This window comes from Myripristis murdjan, chromosome 7, assembly GCF_902150065.1.
Source record: "Myripristis murdjan chromosome 7, fMyrMur1.1, whole genome shotgun sequence".
Taxonomy (NCBI): domain Eukaryota; kingdom Metazoa; phylum Chordata; class Actinopteri; order Holocentriformes; family Holocentridae; genus Myripristis; species Myripristis murdjan.
This window is the reverse complement of record NC_043986.1, coordinates 3,412,044-3,432,799: the sequence shown is the minus strand read 5'-3', so window position 1 is coordinate 3,432,799 and position 20,756 is coordinate 3,412,044. Positions and strand designations below refer to the sequence as shown.

The 20,756-nt window shown below is 42.7% G+C and overlaps 1 protein-coding gene across 2 annotated transcripts; it reads left to right on the top strand.

The window, feature by feature from the left end:
* The first annotated feature begins 452 nt into the window (after positions 1–452).
* LOC115361974 (PHD finger protein 20-like) lies at positions 453–18,762 on the top strand. 2 transcript variants are annotated; one of them, XM_030055712.1, is made up of 18 exons: positions 453–501; positions 2,906–2,985; positions 3,521–3,692; positions 3,799–3,883; positions 5,170–5,243; positions 5,364–5,625; positions 5,720–5,797; positions 5,968–6,027; positions 6,967–7,153; positions 7,264–7,379; positions 8,285–8,407; positions 9,904–9,990; positions 11,046–11,203; positions 11,432–11,531; positions 11,789–11,984; positions 12,408–12,615; positions 13,777–14,017; positions 14,862–18,762. In XM_030055712.1, the coding sequence occupies exons 2-18, from the start codon at positions 2,906–2,908 to the stop codon at positions 14,996–14,998; spliced, it is 2,364 nt and encodes a 787-aa protein (XP_029911572.1). In that variant the 5' UTR covers positions 453–501; the 3' UTR covers positions 14,999–18,762. The 2 variants fall into 2 exon arrangements, with proteins under 2 accessions (XP_029911572.1, XP_029911571.1); XM_030055711.1 differs by lacking the exon at positions 453–501 and adding an exon at positions 2,148–2,287.
* Positions 18,763–20,756: the final 1,994 nt, after the last annotated feature.

Sequence of the window (20,756 nt, the reverse complement as noted above, 5' to 3'; positions counted from 1 at the left end):
TCAGTCCGGTTCACATGGAGCAGCTTTGGTGCAGTGCCGGATCCGTCCAGCAGGTGGCGCCACCAGTCAGCGCCTCACCGCATTTCAACACCTCCCCCCTCCTCCTCCCAGTACGGTCATGTATGGTTATGTAATTTCAAAATAGGCTTTGAGATTGTTCTTCTTCCTTTTTTCTTTTTTCTTTTTCCTCACTCATGCCTCACAGGAAAAAAAAAAAAACAACAACACACCTACAGTTTATAAATACACTGATTTAATCAATTCAGGGAAGAAAAAATACACCCAAATCTCCTAATTCTGTCTGAATTATATAACCTACCAACCCATTCTGACTTTCGTCCTGTCCTGTGTTCAGCATTGATTTTTTATCGATATTATATTGGACCGTGCAACAAACTCCAGCAGCTCATTAAAGGGAGTTTGTGGCCTGCGCATGCGCGGCTCTCCAGCACGCTTCCAGCGCGTCACCCGGGGGGGAGTATACAACAGGGAGCGCGCGAGGTAAACAAGCTTGATAATTGTTGATAATTTGCGCAGACATGGCGGATTTTCTGTCAGTTTTATGCTCAATTTAACATTTAAGTAGTGCGAATAGTTACATAACCGTGTCCGCTTTCCTTATAAACGATTCGGCGCGATTAAACTTTGATCCTGGTGCAGCTGTCACTGTGACTTGTCAGATTTAGCTCCGTTAGCTCCGTTAGCTTCGTTAGCTTCTCCGCTCACTGTCAATGGGACGGACACAGCGGGTTACCGTTACGTGCGCTCCTTCGTGATTTCACAAATAAAGGTGCATGTCGCAGATGTGTGATTCGTCTGTGTGTGTCATGTCGCACGCCGTGACATCGCGCCGTGCTCTTTAATGCTAACAGTATCGACATTAGCACATTAGCCGTTAGCCCGAACGACAACAGCGGCTGGGGGGAGGGGCGGGACTTCGCTCTAACTGACAGCAGCGCCGTCCAATGAAAAGTCAGCACCGCGGCTTGTGACCAATCAGCTTCCTCCGATTAGACAGTTATGTGGACAGATGCAGAAATGTTAGTAAACCTCACATTGAAGTGTTTTTGTTCACAGTTTTTTGACGTTTGTGACGTGTACTGGTTATTTATCACATCGAGCCGTCACTACTAAGGATATTCTTGTGGAAATGCATGAACTATGAAGAGTTTGTGTCTTATCGTTATCTCGGTGACGTTAGCACAAGTTTCCACATCGCTCTGATGAGCAGCACGGCAAGTTTCATATCTTGGCACCTGAACTTGATTACTAACGTGCGTCACTTAGTTAAATGTGTTGGAAATAACAACAGCCCGTGAGGAGATTTATGTTTTTTTTGCTATTAACCCCGATTTCAATGGCAGACGGTATTAAGTTTGTTAGAAACGGAAACAGGAAGCGGTGCCGGTGCGCAACGCAGACGTCATCACCTGACAGCTGTCACGCGTGGCGCGCTTTTTGAGAAATCACCACACATGTATGAGGATTATAATAATAATAATATGAATAAAAAAAGACATTTCTGTTCTGCTATTAATGCAGTTACTGTTGTGCCACACTGGTTTGTGTGCAGTTCATTTTGAATGGAAATACAATTCAGTTCGCATTGATGTTGGAGTAATTTGAATGACGTTTTGATCAGAAAGCTGTGCATTTCTGTCAGTCTGTGTGATATAGTCCTATTGGATTGAACTTATTATGTATGGGTTAATTTGTTCAGATTAATAACAGTGGAGAAGCAAATTCTTGCATTTTGTGATGCCTTTCCACGGCTGTCGGTTCTGGGAGTCTGGGAGCGCCGCCCTCGTCCCAAAGCTAAATCTCAACCCCCTCCCAGTCCAGCCCTTTCTTAGGCCCAGTTTATTGAGTGGGAGCAGGGGGGCTTCAGCGAGGGGGTCAAAGGTCAACAGTAGAAGCCAAACAGAAGTGGTGAACACTTTCGGAGAGCTGGGAGCCTGAAGATTAATTTGAGATGTAGCTCAGCTCTGTGTGTCAAGTTATTCTAGTCATAAATCTTGAATAAACATTGTCTTTATGTTTGGTGCCCATTCTTTTTTTTATTCAGAGTGTATAAGAGTTAGAACATTATGACGGAAGTGTATGAAGCCATTCTCAAGTATGCGTCATAACTTGTTGCGGTAATTTCTGGGTTGATATTTGTTCCACAAATTTGGTGCAAAATGTAACCATTTCTGACCACAGGAGAATGAATAAAAACGGCCAGAAATCCCCAAATTCCCAAATACTACAGTAGGACATCAAGAGCTGCAGGAACACCATGATTTCTGTAAGAATTGCTTTTTTCAGCAGAGGGACCAGACATCCTCTGAATGCCCCAGGTCTTTAGTTTGTAATTTAATTCAGTAATAAAAAAAAAAAGAAGCTGATTACAAAATAGTAAAAAAAAAAAAAAAAAAAAATCACACAGGATTCAGTATTTAAGTGAATCGATTTTTTCCCCCACCCCTAATTTTACTTACAGGGAAGGCTTTGATAAACTTAAACAAAACAGGATTCTGTGGTTCTGTTTGTTGTTTGTTTGTTGTTTTCCTGTGTTTCTGTTGAGAGCGCTCCCATCCAAAAGGCTTGCATCAGTTCATTAAGCATCAGAGCAGCTCACGGGCCGCTGGAAACATGGGTCAGCTGTTAGAGGGTCGATCTGAGCACCGATGGAGCGCTGGTCCAGAACCAGGACCGCTCCCTGTTGACAGCAACACAGGCTTCAGTTTTCCAGCAAAACAAAGGAAAAGCCTGTTTGTGATAACACATGTTAAAATGTAGATGAGGCCTCCGCCCGGCCCAAGACAAACTGTGCGGGCTTCGTGTTTGTCAGGAGAGCAGCTTGACAGGAAGTAAGTTTTCCTGATGTTTATCGGCCTGTAAAGATGATTCTGTGTGTCTGCAGATGAAAACTCCTCCAGAGAGATCAGGCATCACCTTCGAGGTCGGAGCTCAGCTGGAGGCCCGAGACCGCCACAAGAACTGGTGTGGACCACACACACACACACACACACACACACAGTAACATACACACCTCCAGAGGAACAGACCTGTAAACTTACAGACAGATTTATGATTGGTATTATTTTTATATTAATATTTTATTTTATTCATTATTATTATTGTTTTATTCTATTTTAACTGTTAGATTTTGGATTTATACCATGCTTTGGTCAGCTGTAGCCATTTTTAAATGTGCTTATGAATAAATTTGACTTTGACTATGATAAATTCATTATTGTTTGTCAATTAACATGAAAACACATATTATATGTGAGAAAACAGACACTTTGTGTATACAGGTACATTCAAATAGATAGAGGGTACATATGTAAAATTGTATTAAGAATTGTAGCACTTTAAATTTATTATCTTTTCCTGTGTAATATTCCACTCACATTTGAAAGAAATTTTTATTTTGTTTGGTATTTTATTTTTATTTTGTATTATTTTAATTACAATTTTAACTTTTTAATGTTTAGTCTCAGATATTTAAAAAATGATATTCTGTCACCACCAGGTACACGGCCTCTATAGAGAAAATCGACTATGACAAAGAACGAGTTCTGATCCATTACCGCCAGTGGAGCCGTCGCCATGACGAGTGGTTTCCATGGAGCTCGCCGTACCTGCGGCCGATGGAGCGAATCAGCTTGAGGCGGCAGGGCCTGAGGCAGCCCCGCCCACCACCGGTACCACCGACACACACACAGGACATGTTTTATTAGACTTGACATCCTCATGTTACCAGGATAGTAACACACACACACACACACTCTCTCTCTCTGTGTGTCTCAGATGTTTGGATCAGGTTCGAGGGTCCTGGCCTGTTGGACAGACTGTCGCTTCTACCCAGCCAAAATCCTCAGGGTCAACAAAGACGGTGAGGCTCAACTTTGACCTTTCACCCCCAACACCCTGCTACATTTCATCCCATCACATCACTGAGAACATGTTGTGTGTCTGTGGTGAGAGTGTGAGGAGGCCAAAGGTCAAAGCCACAGACCCTTTTTGGGAACATGTAGGGCTCCGTCCTCCACCCGCCGCTAAGCAACAACAAGCGTGACGTGAATGTCTCTTCTAGTCTCCGAGCAGCTCAGGTGTCATTTCCCCGTGCAGCGCCCCCTTGTGGAAACAGCAAAGTCTCTCATGTCCCTCTGAGCTCTATGGGCGTGTTGCTCTGAGGTCAGTGCTGCAGGTCTCTCTGCTGTCTGAAGCTCATCATCAGACAGTGATGGTGGCCGACCACAGAGGTCCTGATCTGCTCGTGAGCTTTCACTCCGTCTCCTTCCTTCTTACCTGGAAAATCCTCCATTAGAACAGCAGCCCACCAAGGTGTGACACACCTGGCTGTTAAAGGGGATGGGAGACGGCGCTCTGATTGGTTCACTGCATGTTACGCCCAAAACACAGCCAGGATTAATGAAGAGACTCAGGACAAGCCTTTAGGACCAGGAGCCTGGAGCAAACAGCCTTTTGTCCACCATTAAAACAGCAGAAGTGGACTTGGACACGTCCTAAAGGCGTTTGCTCTGCTTTGCTGTGTAGTTAAACTGTTCAAATGGAGCCCACAGTGTTCATGTGTAAACAGCTGATACATCGTGCAGGACACCTCTGTCCTGTGAAACCAAGTGTTTTGCATTCAAAGCTCCTGAGATGACTCATAATGTCAGTAGTACCCTTTAATGTTATGGTAATGTAATGCTGTGAATCATCGCAACACATCTGATTAATGCCACTTTCCGGGCTGATAGCATTCCGGCGCCGTGCCCGATCTCCGGCGTGACTGCAGACGTTTCTCTGGATCCAATAAAAGCACAGCTTTCGTTCTCAACCACACCAACAATAGGCCTACTAGCCAATCAGAAGTAGGGCGGGGGCGGGACTTCGAAAGTGAGCCTCATTAAGCGGCTTTTACATTATGGAATCGGATTACATTGGAATTTTTTCCAATTACATTAGAATCGGAAAAAATTTGGTTTATTTTGGCAGAACGGCAAAACAGCAGTGGAGGAAAGCCTCACTGTGGCTGCCTCTCTGTGGGACACCAGGCCACAGTCCTACTCTCATTAAAAAATGCTGTTGACTGATGTGTTATGGCATTGTTAGATTGACACAGTTGTATTGTGTGTGTGTGTGTGTGTGTGTGTGTGTGTGTGTGTACGTCAGACTCCTACACAGTGCGTTTCTACGACGGCGTGGTTCAGACTGTGAAGCCCACAAAAGTCAAACCCTTCCAGGAAGTAAGGAATATTCCACTCCTGTTGGTCCACATTTTGTCCTCTGCACATACATAACCACCATGCTGAGATTATGTGTGTGTGTGTGTGTGTGTGTGTGTGTGTGTGTGTGTGTGTGCGCAGAAGGTGAGACCAGATAAGAGTGTGGCGGGCAGCGAAGGCTGGGAGGAGGGCGAGAGTGAGGGCGAGAGCGAAGAGGAGGAGGAGGAGGAGGAGGAGGAGGAAGAGGAGGAGGGAAGAGAGAAAGAGGAGGAGGAGGAGGAAAAGAAGGAAGAGGCGGAGACAGTAAAGGAAGAGAAGGAGGAAGAGGAGGATGAGGAGGAGAGGAAGAGGAAAGCTGAACCTTCATCTTCAGAGCCGCCGGCCAAGAAGAGAGCAGACGAGGGTGAGTCACATGACCACAGACCTGCACCTCTGAAATCAATAAACGGCATCAACAGAAACCGAATGTCTCTTTAATCTGATTGGTTCCCCTGCAGGCAGGAGCAGTGGAACTCAGCCAACCATAAGTGACCCCGCCCAGTCTGCCCCTCCTAACTCCGCCCACTCAGACAGAGGTACACAGTGAGACAGACAGGTGGACACACTCTGACCAGTCGCCTGAGTGAATTTTCCTCTGTGGCTGTTTGACTGCAGGGATTAGAAATACGGCTCAGGAAGGAGAATAAGAATATAATCTCACATCCTGAAGAGCCTGAATGTTGGTCTCTGTCTCTTTGTCTGTCAGATGTCATGTTGGAGCGCCAGGCTCACCTGCCCACCACACACAAATTCAGCAGGGAACCATGTGAGTACACACACACACACACACACACACACACACACACACACAACACACTCCACACTTCTTATCAATGTTATCGATTCCAGAGACAGAAAAGTGGAACTGATGAGATTTTGTGTGGATACCAGAGGAGGGAATGTCAGCTTCCTCTGGAAACACAAGGAGGCTTTTTGAATTTATAGCTATATAATTTAATATCATTTATTTATAAGAGCAACATAAAAAGAGGGGTTTTTTTGTGTACAGTTGTCCCTCGCTATAACGCGGTTCACCTTTCGCGGCCTCGCAGTTTCGCAGATTTTTTTTAGTGCAATCTTTTTTTTTTTTTTTTTTTACAGCGCATTGTGTTCTGCGTCCTGATTGGCTAAGGGACTGTAGACCACTGTCAATCAATCTCCTCCGTGCCGTGTCTCCTGCACAGTAGGCTACAGAATGCGTTCATTCTATAATACTGGACTTATTTTTCTACGAAGGTTTGAACTTTGAGAGTTTAAACAAGAGAGAAAAGTGAGGAAATGTTAATGCCTGTCTGAGAAAAGTGTATAAAGTGTGTAGTGAGGGGGTTTACAGCCTTAAAACATCTAGAATAATTGTAAAAAATAAAGCTGACTACTTCGTGGATTTCGCCTATTGCGGGTTATTTTTAGAACGTAACTCCCGCGAGAAACGAGGGACCACTGTATTTCCTTTTAGCCCTTAGATTCTTATTTTTAATTTTACACACTTTCACACAATAAAATCTAAGTCATGTACAACAGAAAACAAAAGACTTCATGATATCTTTGTTTGATCAGTCTCTGCTTTAACTGAATTTTTTGTTTTTAACATCATGGAGCTTTTCCGCTCGTCCTTCCATGTCGAGTGGATAATCAGCAGGGTTCTGATGTGTTTTCTCTAGCGGGTTCTAGCGATGTGTTCTGTGTTCTCCCTCTCTCTCCTCAGTGTACCGGGTGATCAAGAACCAGCCTCCCCCCATCCTGTCCATCGAGTTGGACCACAACCCGTTCAAATGCCCGGCGCCGGGCTGCACCAAGTCGTTCAGGAAGGCCAGCCTGCTGCACTACCACATCAAGTACTACCACTCTGAGCAGCAGCTGGACGAGCCGGGCGGCGAGCCGGACGCAGCGCGGTGGGTCGTTGCGCCGCGTGTCGCTGATTTAAAAAAAATAAATAAATAAAATAACACCTCGGTGCTAAAGCAGCTCAGGTTTAGCTCACTGTGTTGTTGTGTTGTTGTAGGAGGAAGCGGTCGTCGTCCTCTGAGGGCCGGGACTTCCTGTCAGAGAGGAGGAAGGAGAACCAGAACAGCAACAACTGTCACCATGACAACAGAGAGCACAGCACCATGGGAGCAGGTGGGTTTTCAGACAGACCGGCTGTTAAATCAGAGATTCACTGATTTGATGATGATAATAATGATCTGTCGGCTGTGGTCAGCACTGACATGATAACCGGGAACATTACTCTCACTTCTGCAAAAATGTGAAGAGGACAGTAAGGGTTAACTTTGATGTTCTTTATGCTGTTTTTTTTTTTTTTTTTTTTTTGTTGATGCTGTATTTTGTATTTATTTTTACTGTAAGGTGACCTTGAGTGCCATGAAAGGCGCCATAACAAATAAAATGTATTATTATTATTATTATTATTATTAACTTTTAATTTTTCACACAGCCAAAACAATTTCTGTAAACAAACTGTAGTTAATGCAAGAAGAAACATTTTTTCCATCAAATATTGATCATTTTCTCTGTTAAAGTGCTAACCGGCAGCAATGCAGGTCATATCAGTTCAAGAGAAAAGCCTATCACATTAAACATAACACACTACACGGCAGCCGGCGTCTAGTTCTGCTTTAAAATAACAGAGTCTAATGACGACTGGTCAGAGCAAATCAACTAATCAATTAAAAGAAGAAGAAGAAAAAAAAACAGGTTCTGAGTGTCTTTAGTGTTTTTCACTAAAATATTTTGTCACAGAGCCGCAGAAGAACCACAGCTGCTGCTCCACATTACCAGATATAATTATCGACTGAGATTCCATTATGGGCACGATAACCATAATTTAATTTTCTCATTTACTGGAGGATAATATATCAACCACACATCTATTGTGTGTCTCCAGTGGAAACGATGGTGGAGTGTTTTTTATTACAGTTCAGTAGAATCAGTTCAAGATGATGACAAGTGTGTGTGTTTGTGAACAAAACAAAAAAAAGTTTCTGTCTCACCTGTCTGTCTGTCACCTGTCTGTCTGTAAGCAGAGGTGAAGAAGGAAGGCGGGAGGCAGAGAGACGCAGCGCAGGACCGGAAGGAGAGGAGGAACTTCCTGCGAGTCAAACTGAAGAAGAAAAAGAAGAAGAAGAAGAAGAAGAAAAGCCACTCAGGTGAGTCGGTCGAGTGATGAAGAGATCAGCTCAGGTTTTATTCAGGTGTTTCTACGAGACGGCGTGTGTGTGTGTGCCGACTGAACGCAGGACTCACACAGGAGGTTGACAGAGAGAAGGAGCATGCAATCTGTCATTTGTTTTTTAAATTAATTGATTAACTATCTAGGGTATTAAGTATGAAAAATAAAATCAAAGCCTGCTGGGAAATCAGATCCTTAAGTTTTGTCTTCAAATGTTTGACCAGCAGCCAAAAAAACCCAAGGAATTTATTTAATAACGATATGAGAGAAGCAAGACAATGTTTGCATCTTAGTGAAGCTGGAATCAGACAATTTTTGGCATTTTTACTCGATCAGTGACTAAAATGACTTGATTATCAAAACTGAAATCATTTTTTTTGTTTGATTGATCGTTTCGGTACTAATTCATATGCAGGGAGAGAATCTGGCCCCTCCTGTTGTAAATGCAACTTTTACTGAGCTTCATCACACCTTTACTTTCTGCAGCTGCTTCTTAACTTTCATTTGTTTTAGAAATTTGCGCTCAGCTGTTCGTCGTGGTCACCAAGCTGCAGTCGCGCTGTTGTTTTCTCTGCTGGAGTCCAACTTGATGTCTCAGCATCAGAACCTGGAGAGAAAATCTGTTTGTCACAGCAGATGGATTTAGGCGATTTTATTTTAAAGCACCTTGAATCTAGTAGCAAAATTATGATTGTGTTATAGGGCTGGGCAATTAATCGAAAAATAATCGAAACCGACATAATCCTGCCCATGTCGGTTATTCCGGTTACCACACCACAACACATCACATCACAAAATGCTCCTGTTGTCATGGTAACCACAGTCCGTTCCTCCTCACTCGGGCTGTCCACTGCAAACTTCCAGCAGTTTAAGCAGCGCGGATTAAAAAGAGCCTCACCGCATTGTTCTGGGTAGTGAATAAGAATAAGAGTAATATAGATATGATAATAATATATAGCCTAGATACTGATGATTAATTATTGTACTATTACTACTACTACTACTACTAATGATAATAATAATAATGATGATAATAATTGATAATCATTAGGGAGCAAAATTCTGAGAAATTAATATAGCCTGCTTACTATGCAGGCACGCTATATTATTATTAGTACATATATATACTACTCCTAATAATAATAATATAGCAATAATATTACTTGAAATAATATTTGTTTAGAAGAGATGCAGCGTTTTGTAGTTTGACATTGCCGTTTTGTTTGCAAAAGATTCAAGCTATAATAATCGGTGATAATCGTTCATTAATCGTAATCGAGGTAAAATGTTCTTTTGATTTTGATTTCTGCCATAATCGCCCAGCCCTGTTGTGGTATAATAATAATGTTTATGCAGCGCTTCACTAAAACCAGGCAGTGATGCAGAAACCTGTCTGTAGTGGAAAAGCAGGCGGTTCTCAGCGTTCGAGCCGTGATCGGACAGAAAGTCTGACTGTGTTTCTCCTCCAATCAGCACACGACAGCAGCGACGACGAGAACTCAGACAGACCTCCCATCACCCTGAAACTGTCTGCCAGACACTACAGCACACACACACACGGTGCGTCACACACACACACACACACTCACACTCACACACACTCACACTCACACACACACTCACACACACAGTCTGACAGTGAGCAGCGTGATGGGCAACATGCACCGACACAGTGGGGAAAATTGTACACACAGTGGGAAACACAAACACAACGCAACCACATACGTGTGCACGTGCACGCACACACACACACACACACACACACACACAATCACTGAGTGGTTCACACTTTGAAACCTGAGCAAATTCACGAAACCACAGGAATAAAGGGGATTAGCAAATGAAAAGAAAAAAACAAAATGGGAACATTAGTTAAAAAAAAAAGTATCCCAAAAATATGGAAGAAAATTAGCAATAATTGGCATTTACTAGACATGAAGTGAAAAAATACTCAAAAAATTGGCAAATATTTTTATGTTTAATAATTATAAAACTATATTTGCAATGAAGTGGTGTATTTAAATGTCAGGTTAGTGATGCTGGATCAACATCTCATGTCTTGTATTTAAATGTGTCTCTGAGTTTGAGTTCGTTCTGAACACATTCATGTCAAGTATGTAACACCTTGATTTTTTCAAAAACATGGGGGAAAAAAAAGCAGATTAGAAGGAAATTACCACCAAAATTAGCAACATGTTGATACAAGGTTACAAGAAAATTACCCAAAAGAGACCTGAAAATTAAAAAAATCAGAAGCAACAAAGTAACTGGTGTTAAGAGAGTAAATATGAAACCTTTCAACACAAAAGCCTCCTGGTTCGAGAGGTTTGGTGACGTTCACACGAACACACCAAATACTGGAAACACCGATATCAGCCAGAGTTTCCTGCTCTTATATTATGATGATTTTTCCTCAGTTTATGATGAGAACATCGACGTATCACTAATTGAAATTATCTGTAGCACCATGAGAAAAAACAACAAAAAACAAAAAAGCCTAATCATTCCAAAAACGTAAAGAAGCAGCCAAAGAAAAACCAAAACCTGTGTGATTTTACATAAAGACCTTTGAAATTCTCAGCGTAAATCTGACAGCAGGCGCTCTCTTACCTTAGCCCCGCCCCCTCCGGTCGACGAAGGCAGCGATTGGTCGACGTTAACGGCCGAGAGCGAGGAGGACCCGTCCTTCTGGTCGGTCGCCATGGAGACGGAGGAGTGCGAGGTGGTGAGGTGTGTGTGCGAGGTCGACGAGGAGAACGACTTCATGATACAGGTGAGACAGCGCGCGCACACACACACACACACATCAGTACAGAGTGTGTGGTGTGGCTGCACACGTGGTCGTATATAAATCAAAATTAGGGCTGTAATGAGAGTGACCTGGGAAAAATAATCAAAAATCCAGTGATATTTCTCATCATGTGTGTCTCTCTCTCTCTCTCGCTCTCTGTGTGTGTGTGTGTGTGTGTGTGTGTGTGTGTGTGTGTGTGTGTGTGTGTAGTGTGAGCTGTGTCTGTGTTGGCAGCATGGCACCTGTATGGGTTTGTATGAGGACAACGTTCCACACAACTACATCTGCTACTGCTGCCGAGACACTGCAGGTACTACTCTCTCTCTCTCTGTGTGTGTGTGTGTGTGTGTGTGTGTGTGTGTGTGTGTGTGTGAAATGTTAACTCCTGGAATTAATGCATGTCATACATCTTCAGTTTATCCATTGATTGGTATGATGTTGGACTGGTTGGTTATTTGCAGTTGAAGTTGTAACTGTGGGTCTGAGACAAAGTGTGTGTGTAATATTTGTGTCTACGTGTGTGTGTGTGTGTGTGTGTGTGTGTGTGTGTGTGTTGTCCTTGCACAGGCTGGAGGCGGGCTCAGCGGTACCTGCCAGATCCTGATTGGCTGACGTCCGGTCACATGTTTGGCCTGTCGTGTGTGAGGGAGAACTACTCGGAGCTGAACGCCGCCAAGATCTCACACACCAACCGGCTGCTCGCACACACACACGGCCTCAATCAGGTCCTCAAAGGCCTGCAGCTCAAGATCAGACTCCTACAGTGAGTGGGTCCAGAGCCGCGTGTCCCATCACAGGACTTCTGATCGACATCTGAACACTAATGAAAAAAAAAAACCAATCCATCCTTTTTCCCGTGTTTGAAAGAAATCAAGTCAGGTTTCTTTCAAAAACAGTAAAAAAAAAAAAAAAAAAGGTCATGAGCAAATTAGCAAGAAATGACCCAAAACTTTCCAAATACTGACCAGAAAATTACCAAAAAAAAAGACCAGAAAATCAGAAAAAAAGGAAAATATTTGTAATTTTTTGGATTTTTTTCCTAAAAATTATACATATTTATACATTTATTTGTTTATACATATTTTTCTGATAAATTCAATTACACAAAAATTACCATAAAATTCCATTTCCGCAACAGTCTCTGTGTGTGTGTGTGTGTGTGTGTGTGTGTGTGTGTGTTTGACAGCTCGCCCTCCGACTCCGACCTGCAGCTGTGGCGGTTGTCATGGAAACAGGAGGAGGAGCCAGCCGCCGCGGCCGATCAGACGGGCGACGCCTCCGAGCGGACGGGCGGTTTCTCCCCGGCGTGTTACGTCAGCAGCGAGCACTGCTACCAGAAGCCCGGGGCATCATGGGAGAAACAGGAGGAGTGTGAAACGCCGGTCTGTGAGCAGGTACAGACAAAAACACACAACAGCGCCCCCTGCCTCCTCTAACCTACGGGCACTTACAGTGTTTTTGCCTTTTGTACTAAAACTCCTTAAACTTAAGTTAAGTAAAACCTGCCATAACTATATTTATATAACACTTTCAAACAAAACTGTAAGACTCATCCGACTGAAACAGAAGATGCTGAACCAGGATCTGTTCCCCACATCGGTCACATCAGCAGGAAATTTTTGGCAGATAACACTCTTTCATTTCAAAGCAGATCAGCTGATAGCGATGACGCCCCGATATTATCCTACATTGCTAGTCAGGGTTATGTGTAAGGTTAGAAATGTTTCAGTTAGGGTGGGCAATATATCAATATTAGATCAATACTGTGAAAAACATTTATTATCACGTCTTCCACTCTCTCTCTTTTCATTCACTGTCTAGCTCGCTCGGCCACCCCTGCTCTCTCCCTCTCTCTCCCTCTCTCGCTCCCTTCCCATACTGCTGGCATCAGGTCATGTGTTTGACATCAGCCGGATATATATATATCTATATATATATCTATCTATCTATCTATATATATATATATATATATATAGATATATATATATATGTATATGTATATATGTATATATATATATATATGTATATATATAGATATATATATGTGTATGAATATATTTTTATTGTGGCCACATTTGCTCCGCTCACAGGTTAAAAAAAAAAAAATCCAGGACATGCGTTGTGTTATTTGGGTGAGATTATAAAACACACTGCTTAAGAAGAAAGTCAACAGATCACTGTGTGTGTGTGTGTGTGTGACAGAGAGAGAGAGAAACCAAATCACTCAAATGCACTCCTCTGGTTTAAAATAAAGATAATTGAGGCTTTGGCTGCGTCACATGACCAGTGAGCGGGGCGACCCTGACAGGAAGCAGCAGCAGACGCCGTGCCTCTCTGATCGGCCTCCTGCTGTTGCTATGATACAAGAGGAGCCAGTTTGAAGCAGAGCTCCTTTGTTCCAAGTAGAACTATTTTTAACATGTGGAGCTGTGAGAGTGAGAGCGAGCAGCAGAACATAAGAACCTTCATCACAACAAAACCTTCAGATCGATGATCAGAGTCACCGGATCAATAATCCTGTGATCAAACATGTCTGCTTCTGTTGTCTCCTGCAGGGTGCAAAGCCTGAAGACACCGACGCACACAAACACACAGACGCTCACACGCACACTGAGGCGCAGGCGCACACACACACGGATGTGGCGGTGCAGCCGCGCACGGACACACACACACACACGCACACACACACGCCGGCGGCGTCGGTGCTGCAGTGTCAGCTGAACCTGCTGCAGCACATCGAGTGTCTGCACAGCCAGATCACCGCCAGGATGGACCTGATCGAGAGGGAGCTGGACGGTGAGACACACACACACACACACACACACACACACACACACACACACACACACACACACACACACACACACACACATGCTTTAGTGCAGGGACGATATGACCATTTTACAACAGGCCACAAGAACACATGTGGACTGCAGGCTTTGGGGCCCAAACTGCATGGGATTGGCAGAAGGTGGGCGTGTCTGCAAAGGGGAGAGAACCCATTTTCATTCACACAGCTGGAGGTCAAAGGTCAAAGGACCCCGCTGGAGACAGACATGACAGTTTTTACTTCAACAAAATTAAACTGAACTAAACTGAATTAAACTGAGCGACATTTAGCTGACAGCCTTAGACATGCTTGGCCCAACGGATTCCTTAGGTTGTCTAGTTTCTTATGTTACCAATATCTTTACTGTAAATCAATTCAGTAATAAAAAAGTCAATAAAAAAATCATTTAAAAAAAGAATACAAATTTTTTAACCACCTCTAACATATTTACACATTAAGACGCTGAGAACTGACAAAATGCAGAAGTGGACCGGACTGACTGCAGGCCAAGTGTTAGCTGGTTTGATTCAGTTTTTTTTTTTTTTTACAAATGTGTTTGATATTTTGTTATTTTGTCAGCTGATAGAAAGAACTTCAGATCCTCGGTTTCAGGATGTTTCAGCCAGTGATGACAATAAAAACTTTTTTAATGAAAATACACATATTTTGGTTGACCATCCCTTTAAAATAAGGTTGGTTTTGGTTCATGTTCCTGCACACAGGAAAAAACTGAACTCTGTGTGCCTGAAACCTAATCTCTCTCTCTCTCTCTTTCCCTCTGTCTCTCTCTCTCTCTCTCTCTCTCTCCAGTTTTGGAGTCCTTTTTGGATCACTCTGGTGAACTCGAGCCTCCTGATCCTTTGTCCCGCCTGCCGCAGCTCAAACAGCGAGTCAAGCGGCTGCTGTGCGACCTGAGCACCGTGAGGCGCCTGTCCGTCTGCCGCTGACTCCGCCCCCCCCCCCGGTCCGTTTGACCCTGCGGTCCCTGGCGGCCAATAGGGAGACACTGTGGCAGCGGGACTGACATGCCGCCACGTGGAAGACGCTTGTTCTCACAGCGAGGCGTCGTAACGAACGCTTTGGTTTGCATCAACAGCGGCTTCCACGCGACCAAGGACAGCGCCCCCCTCTGGTGGAACATATATGCACTGAAATATATACGAGGAGGAGAGGCGCAGACGGTGACTCGTGCTCCGGATGTTGTGATAAATTGAACCCAGCGACTTAAACGTTCCCAGAAGTGCAGCGGGAACACGGACTGACTGAGTTCACGGTGCGTTCAGGGTCCGTTCACCATCAGTTCATCTGGATGTGATCTCAGGTTGATCAGCCGCCTTCACAAACACGGAGGCTCCTTGGCTTGCTAGTTAACATTACCAGCTGAACTGTTAGCATATTACCAGAGATAGGCTATGTATTGACATATTCTACATACAAGAAAATGTGGGTCCACCTCCAGGGGGCGCCATAGAGGCTAAAACTGGGCTAAGCAGAGTCAAATGAACAGCGGTCAGTGGGACTTTTCCAGAAAATCAGCTCTCTGAGTGATAATAATGTTTTTCCAGCGCAGATTCTGTCTGCATTAGAAATATTGGGGCCGTGGAACAATGACAGGAACAGTCCAGTTACTGATCAATAACTGGAATCAAATGTGCTGATCATTTCATAGCATTTAGCCCCACTGACCACCAGATATTCTACTCTGTTTAACCAGTGCTCAGTGCTGCCCCCCTGTGGACAAAACACTGAACTGCACTGTTTTTCAGTGAACGTGATTCAGTTTTCTCTCTTTAGGCGTTAATATCACACTCATGGAAGCACTGCTTATACTGAAATGTGCTTTATCATAACACACCTGGCTGTTTACTTATCATCATCATCATCATCATCACCGTCATCATATTGTTTAGCTCTGTACAAACATGCATGGCTGCTGTGCAAACTAACAGTTGAACACGGATTCATGTTTTCCTGTCATGTGATGTCATCAAGATTCATTTGCATACAGGAGGAGGATTTTACGACAGCGTAGTGTGCCGCTGTAGGGGGGAAAGTGACAGACTCATGAGAGGGGGGGTGATATCCCAAGAAAAAAAAGAACAATTTCCGCGATTAAAGTCACAATTTTACGAGGAAAAAAACTCACAAATTTATGAGAGAAAAACTCATTTATCTGAAATGATAAAGTCACAAATTGTGAGAAAAAAACCCCTCAGAAAAATAGTTTTTCTTTTACTTTTTTATTAAGATGTCAATCAGTCAATATTCACAATTATGCTTTAGTTAATTCAGTATTTCTTAATAAAGCCGGGACTTGAATAGTTGAAGTTTTTGTACAGGTCCGTCTGAAGCCTGGACTGTCTGAGTCTGGGCTGCAGACGGAGTTCAGCTCGCCGCGTTCGCCATGTCTCCTTCATATCTGCTCTCAACGAAAAAACTCTTAGCTTTGTAATCCTGACTTTCTAGATTTATATCAACAATCATCACTTTTTCTACACTGTACATAGCTCTTACTGACTTCAGCTGAAATTCCTGTACAGCTTTTCTTTTTTTTTTTTTTAAATTTATAAGATTATTTTTATGAGATTTGATCTTTCTTGAACATGAAGAGTGACAGAAAAGAGTCGGACTCATGATGTCATCAGCCGGCTGAGTCACCGGCGTGCCCTGACCCTCTGTGGCGCTCTAAGAGACGTGTCAGCTGTTTCCCGCTCTGCTACCTGAACAGCATCGTTCATTTCAAATCCGAGCGGCTCTGAAGCTGCGTTACATTGCGATGCAACTGCTGCATCCATTAGAATAATCACACGGGCTGTGGTAATGTTCACCTAAACTGAAGGACTGCTGTCTGTCTGTTGTTTTTTTGTCTTTTTTGTGATCACATTTCTTAGTGAATCACAGCTACAGTGATAACTGTTACAGAATTGAATCAGTAATTATTCCTAATCAATCCAAAGCACAACTGAACTTCTTGTTGAGAGTTTGGTGTGACGAGCGAGTCCACATGGCGTTGAAATATCAAAACTGCTCCCAAAATAACTTTTAGCACCTAAACCAACACCTACAGAGGATTATTACAAAATTAAAAAAAACAAATCCCAATATACACACAGAGTTATTTGTGACAGAACTATCAGGTCATTTCTCCCCGGTGCAAGGATACTATGCAGAAGTCTCCTGCAGACGCTACTTGCCGGATCTACTTACCAATTGAAACAACAAAATTACAAGAAAAGACACGTTTAATTTCCTAGAAAAAAAAGGGAACCATGATTTGTTCATCGAGTGGGAGTGTTTTTCTGTGGAAGTGAATGGACAGATACAAATCCAGTGTTGTGGATCAGCAGCCCAGGGGAGCAGCTGTGGAAGAGGTTTCACCACCGTGTGGACTCGGGTCACACCCAGGGAACTAGACAACACACACACACACACACACACACACACACTCACACACTCACACACACACACACACACACACTCACACACAAACACTACTACAGCAGAGGTCAGCTCTGCTTTGATGTACTGCACAGCCAGCAGTGAGAAAGACACCAAATATAACCTTCTAATATTACAGGCAGTTATATATAAATTATGCACAAGACAACTAATTTCATTCCATTTGGTTTTGTGGTGCTGCCAAGAACAATAACACAATACATTATGATCTCTTCATCAGAGCGTTAGAACGGGCAGATACAGAGTATATACATGGAATTTTGCAAAGTATATAAAACATGTTTTTAACCTTGATGTTTTCCAGGGGAAATTTGAGGGGAAAGTCCGAGTTCAAGGGGTTAATAAACTGTTTTCATTTAGTTAAAGAGACATTACAGAAAATACTGGCAACAACGGCAAACTCACAACGTCAGAGTGTCTCTTCAGTGTTCTCTGTGTTTGTTCTCATGTAAGAAAACTGTAAATAGCTGTAGATTTGATATTTTTGTAGAAAAGTTTGATTATCAATGTGCTTGACTATTACAATAACTATGATGTGTTTTAGGATCATACAGGCGGATTGCAGTGCTTGTGATTTTCACCGGTGAGGGATAATTGAGCGTCTTTTGACTTGTTTTGTTGTCAAGGAAAACGTCAGTAATGCTGTTTCACTTTTGAAGCTGAGCTGAAATGACACGGACTCCTTTATTTTAAGAAAATCAGCTGTATGAAAGCTTCTTTTTTCTGCTGTATTTTTAGACATACCAGGTTCCTCTGTGCAGCATCATTTTCATGCCGCATGAGGACGAAATCGCAGCAAATTGCATAATCCTTCACAGTAATCATGGAAAAACTTTCTGATTCTGTATTTTTAAGCTTGTAATAATCAGCATTTTCTCTTTATACGATGAGTTCTGCTTTATTTTGTAGCTCGGCCTCAGAGTAAAACCATTCATGGGTGCTTTTTGTACAAAACTGCTCTGCTCCTGATATTTTTTTTTTTTTTTTGGCACCAAAAACATGACTGTGTTTGGATTATGCAACTTTGCATAATACAGGAATGGAGCCAGGAAAGAGTTTGTAATGAGTCAGGAGGAAAGTTAATGAGATTGTTTTGTCAGGATGTGTTTGTCTCTAAAAGAAGACGGTCAGCGTCGGTGAGGACTGTTCATGTCTGATCGGTCTGTCGGGGCCAGAAATTGTTTTAATTTGAAGGTTATCTGTTGGACTGTTACATCTGGTTTGGAGTTTAATACACATGATGAATGTTTATGACTCCTGGACTGTAATGTCATCTGTCCTCTGTCTTCTACTGACACCTCAGATTGCTCAGTTTGTTCAGTTTTTGGCAGCCCTGTCCCGTTGCGTGTTGGATCCCCACCGCTGCCAGCTCTCTCACTGTGTGTCACATTACGTCCTGATTTCGTCAAACAGCGTGGATTTGACGTTGGACGTCGTCCTCTGTCCGGACAGCGAGCAGAGCCCTGATGTCCTCGTTGGACCAGGACTGCCGCTCGTCCTCTGCCACTTCTTCTATCATCAAAACAGTTGTTGGGAGAAAATAATGTGGTCACAATAAAACTGCAAGAGAGGCTGTAGAAACGTGGCCATGCAGGGCCGCCGCTACAAGCCCAATCAATTTGCATGTTGGGCATTAAATCTTAAAATCCAGTCAAGAGATGCTTTAGGAGAAGGTTTGACTTTTGAAATGTAAGGAAGTACAGGAGCCCTGCGAGCATGGAAAACGCTCCTCTGGCGTGGGCTCTGATACAGCTGAGCCGGGGTCAAAGGTCATCCTGATGCCTCTTCCTCTACTGTCACCCTCCTGTGCTCAAACAGCTGAACAGTCGACTGCCAGAAAATGAACTGATTATAGTATTATATGATTTTAGTCATGCATCCAGTTAAAAAACAAAAAAAAAACAAACAAAAAAAAAAGCCAACCTCTGTCTGATCCCAGATTAACTTTGCTCTGTTCATATCTTTATTAAATGAATACTTGTTTTTCTGGCTGCTGCTCAGACTGAGGGAGACATTTTAGGATGTCTCTTTGAGCTCTGATTACTTGCCGTCAGACTTTTTTTTTTACACTATATATGATGAATTGATTCATCTATATAATAATAGATGAATGGACAGTGAAAGCAGCCCTCAGCTGCAGGTTGAAGAGCCAGCGTGGTGACGAGGCCGGGCCTCAGGGACGAGCTGGGGCCGCGCTCGGCTCTCACTTTGGCTTCAGGTGGTGCCGCGTCTTCTCAGTTTTGTCGACGTCGTCACATGAAAACCTCCTGACCTCCCAGCTCCACATTTGGTGAATTTGAGTTTTAACTTATAATTTAGGATTTTCAAATGGACACTTTGACCCACATGGTCTGATGAAAACAGCTGAGAAATCCCCCTTGAAGTGAGAACGGGGTCAGGCTGCTGGTCTACCTCCTGAGAATGGTTTAGGTTTGAGATGTGAGGATTTTACCTGACAGAAACGATATGTGTGTTTATGTGTTTTTATTGTGTGTGTGTGTGTGTGTGTTTGAGGCCAGCCAGATGGTCTCACTGCGTGTTCACAAACCACCAGGCCAGCTCCTTATGGTGTTAGGTGTGTGTGTGTGTGTGTGTGTGCGTGTGTGTGTGTGTGTGTGTGTGTGTTAATTACAGTGACACCTCCCCCGTGCAGTACACCTCATCTAACTGAATTCACTCCAGATATTTATTATATGTGTAAACACACAAAGAGGAATTAGCACAGTTTTACTGATTGACTACCAAAAAAAACAAAAAAAAAAAAAAAAAAGAGAGAAATGTCTTGGTAATTTGCCTATAATTTTTTTTATATTATTTATATTATTTATATTCATTACAAAATAAATCAAAAGTTAAATAAGTTAATTAACTGCTAGTTAATTAAAATTCCATTAAATATAAAAAATTAAAAGAAGACAATTTAATAATCAGGATGAAATAATGTTAATATATAAGTATTTTAAGAAATATGAAGAATTCAATTATACTAACAATTGCTGTAATACTGATTACAAAGTTAAATAAAAGTTCATGAACTATTAAAAATTGTTGACAAAAAGCAAGATCAAATATCAATACATAATATTAACATATTCTTTATTCTAACATATTCTGATATAGGGTTTAAGGAGATCAGAAAGATAAGATGGGGCCAAAGCAAAACCATTTAAGATTTTATAAGTTAACAGAAGCACCTTAAAGTCTGATCTAACATGGACAGGAAGCCAATGAAGGGAGGCAAGAATT

Bases quoted from the DNA above. Each gene is read 5' to 3' on its own strand.
- LOC115361974 (XM_030055711.1), top strand. The intron at 3,693-3,798 runs GTACCACCGACA...TGTGTGTCTCAG, and splicing joins GGCAGCCCCGCCCACCACCG to ATGTTTGGATCAGGTTCGAG. The intron at 9,991-11,045 runs GTGCGTCACACA...CTCTTACCTTAG, and splicing joins CTACAGCACACACACACACG to CCCCGCCCCCTCCGGTCGAC.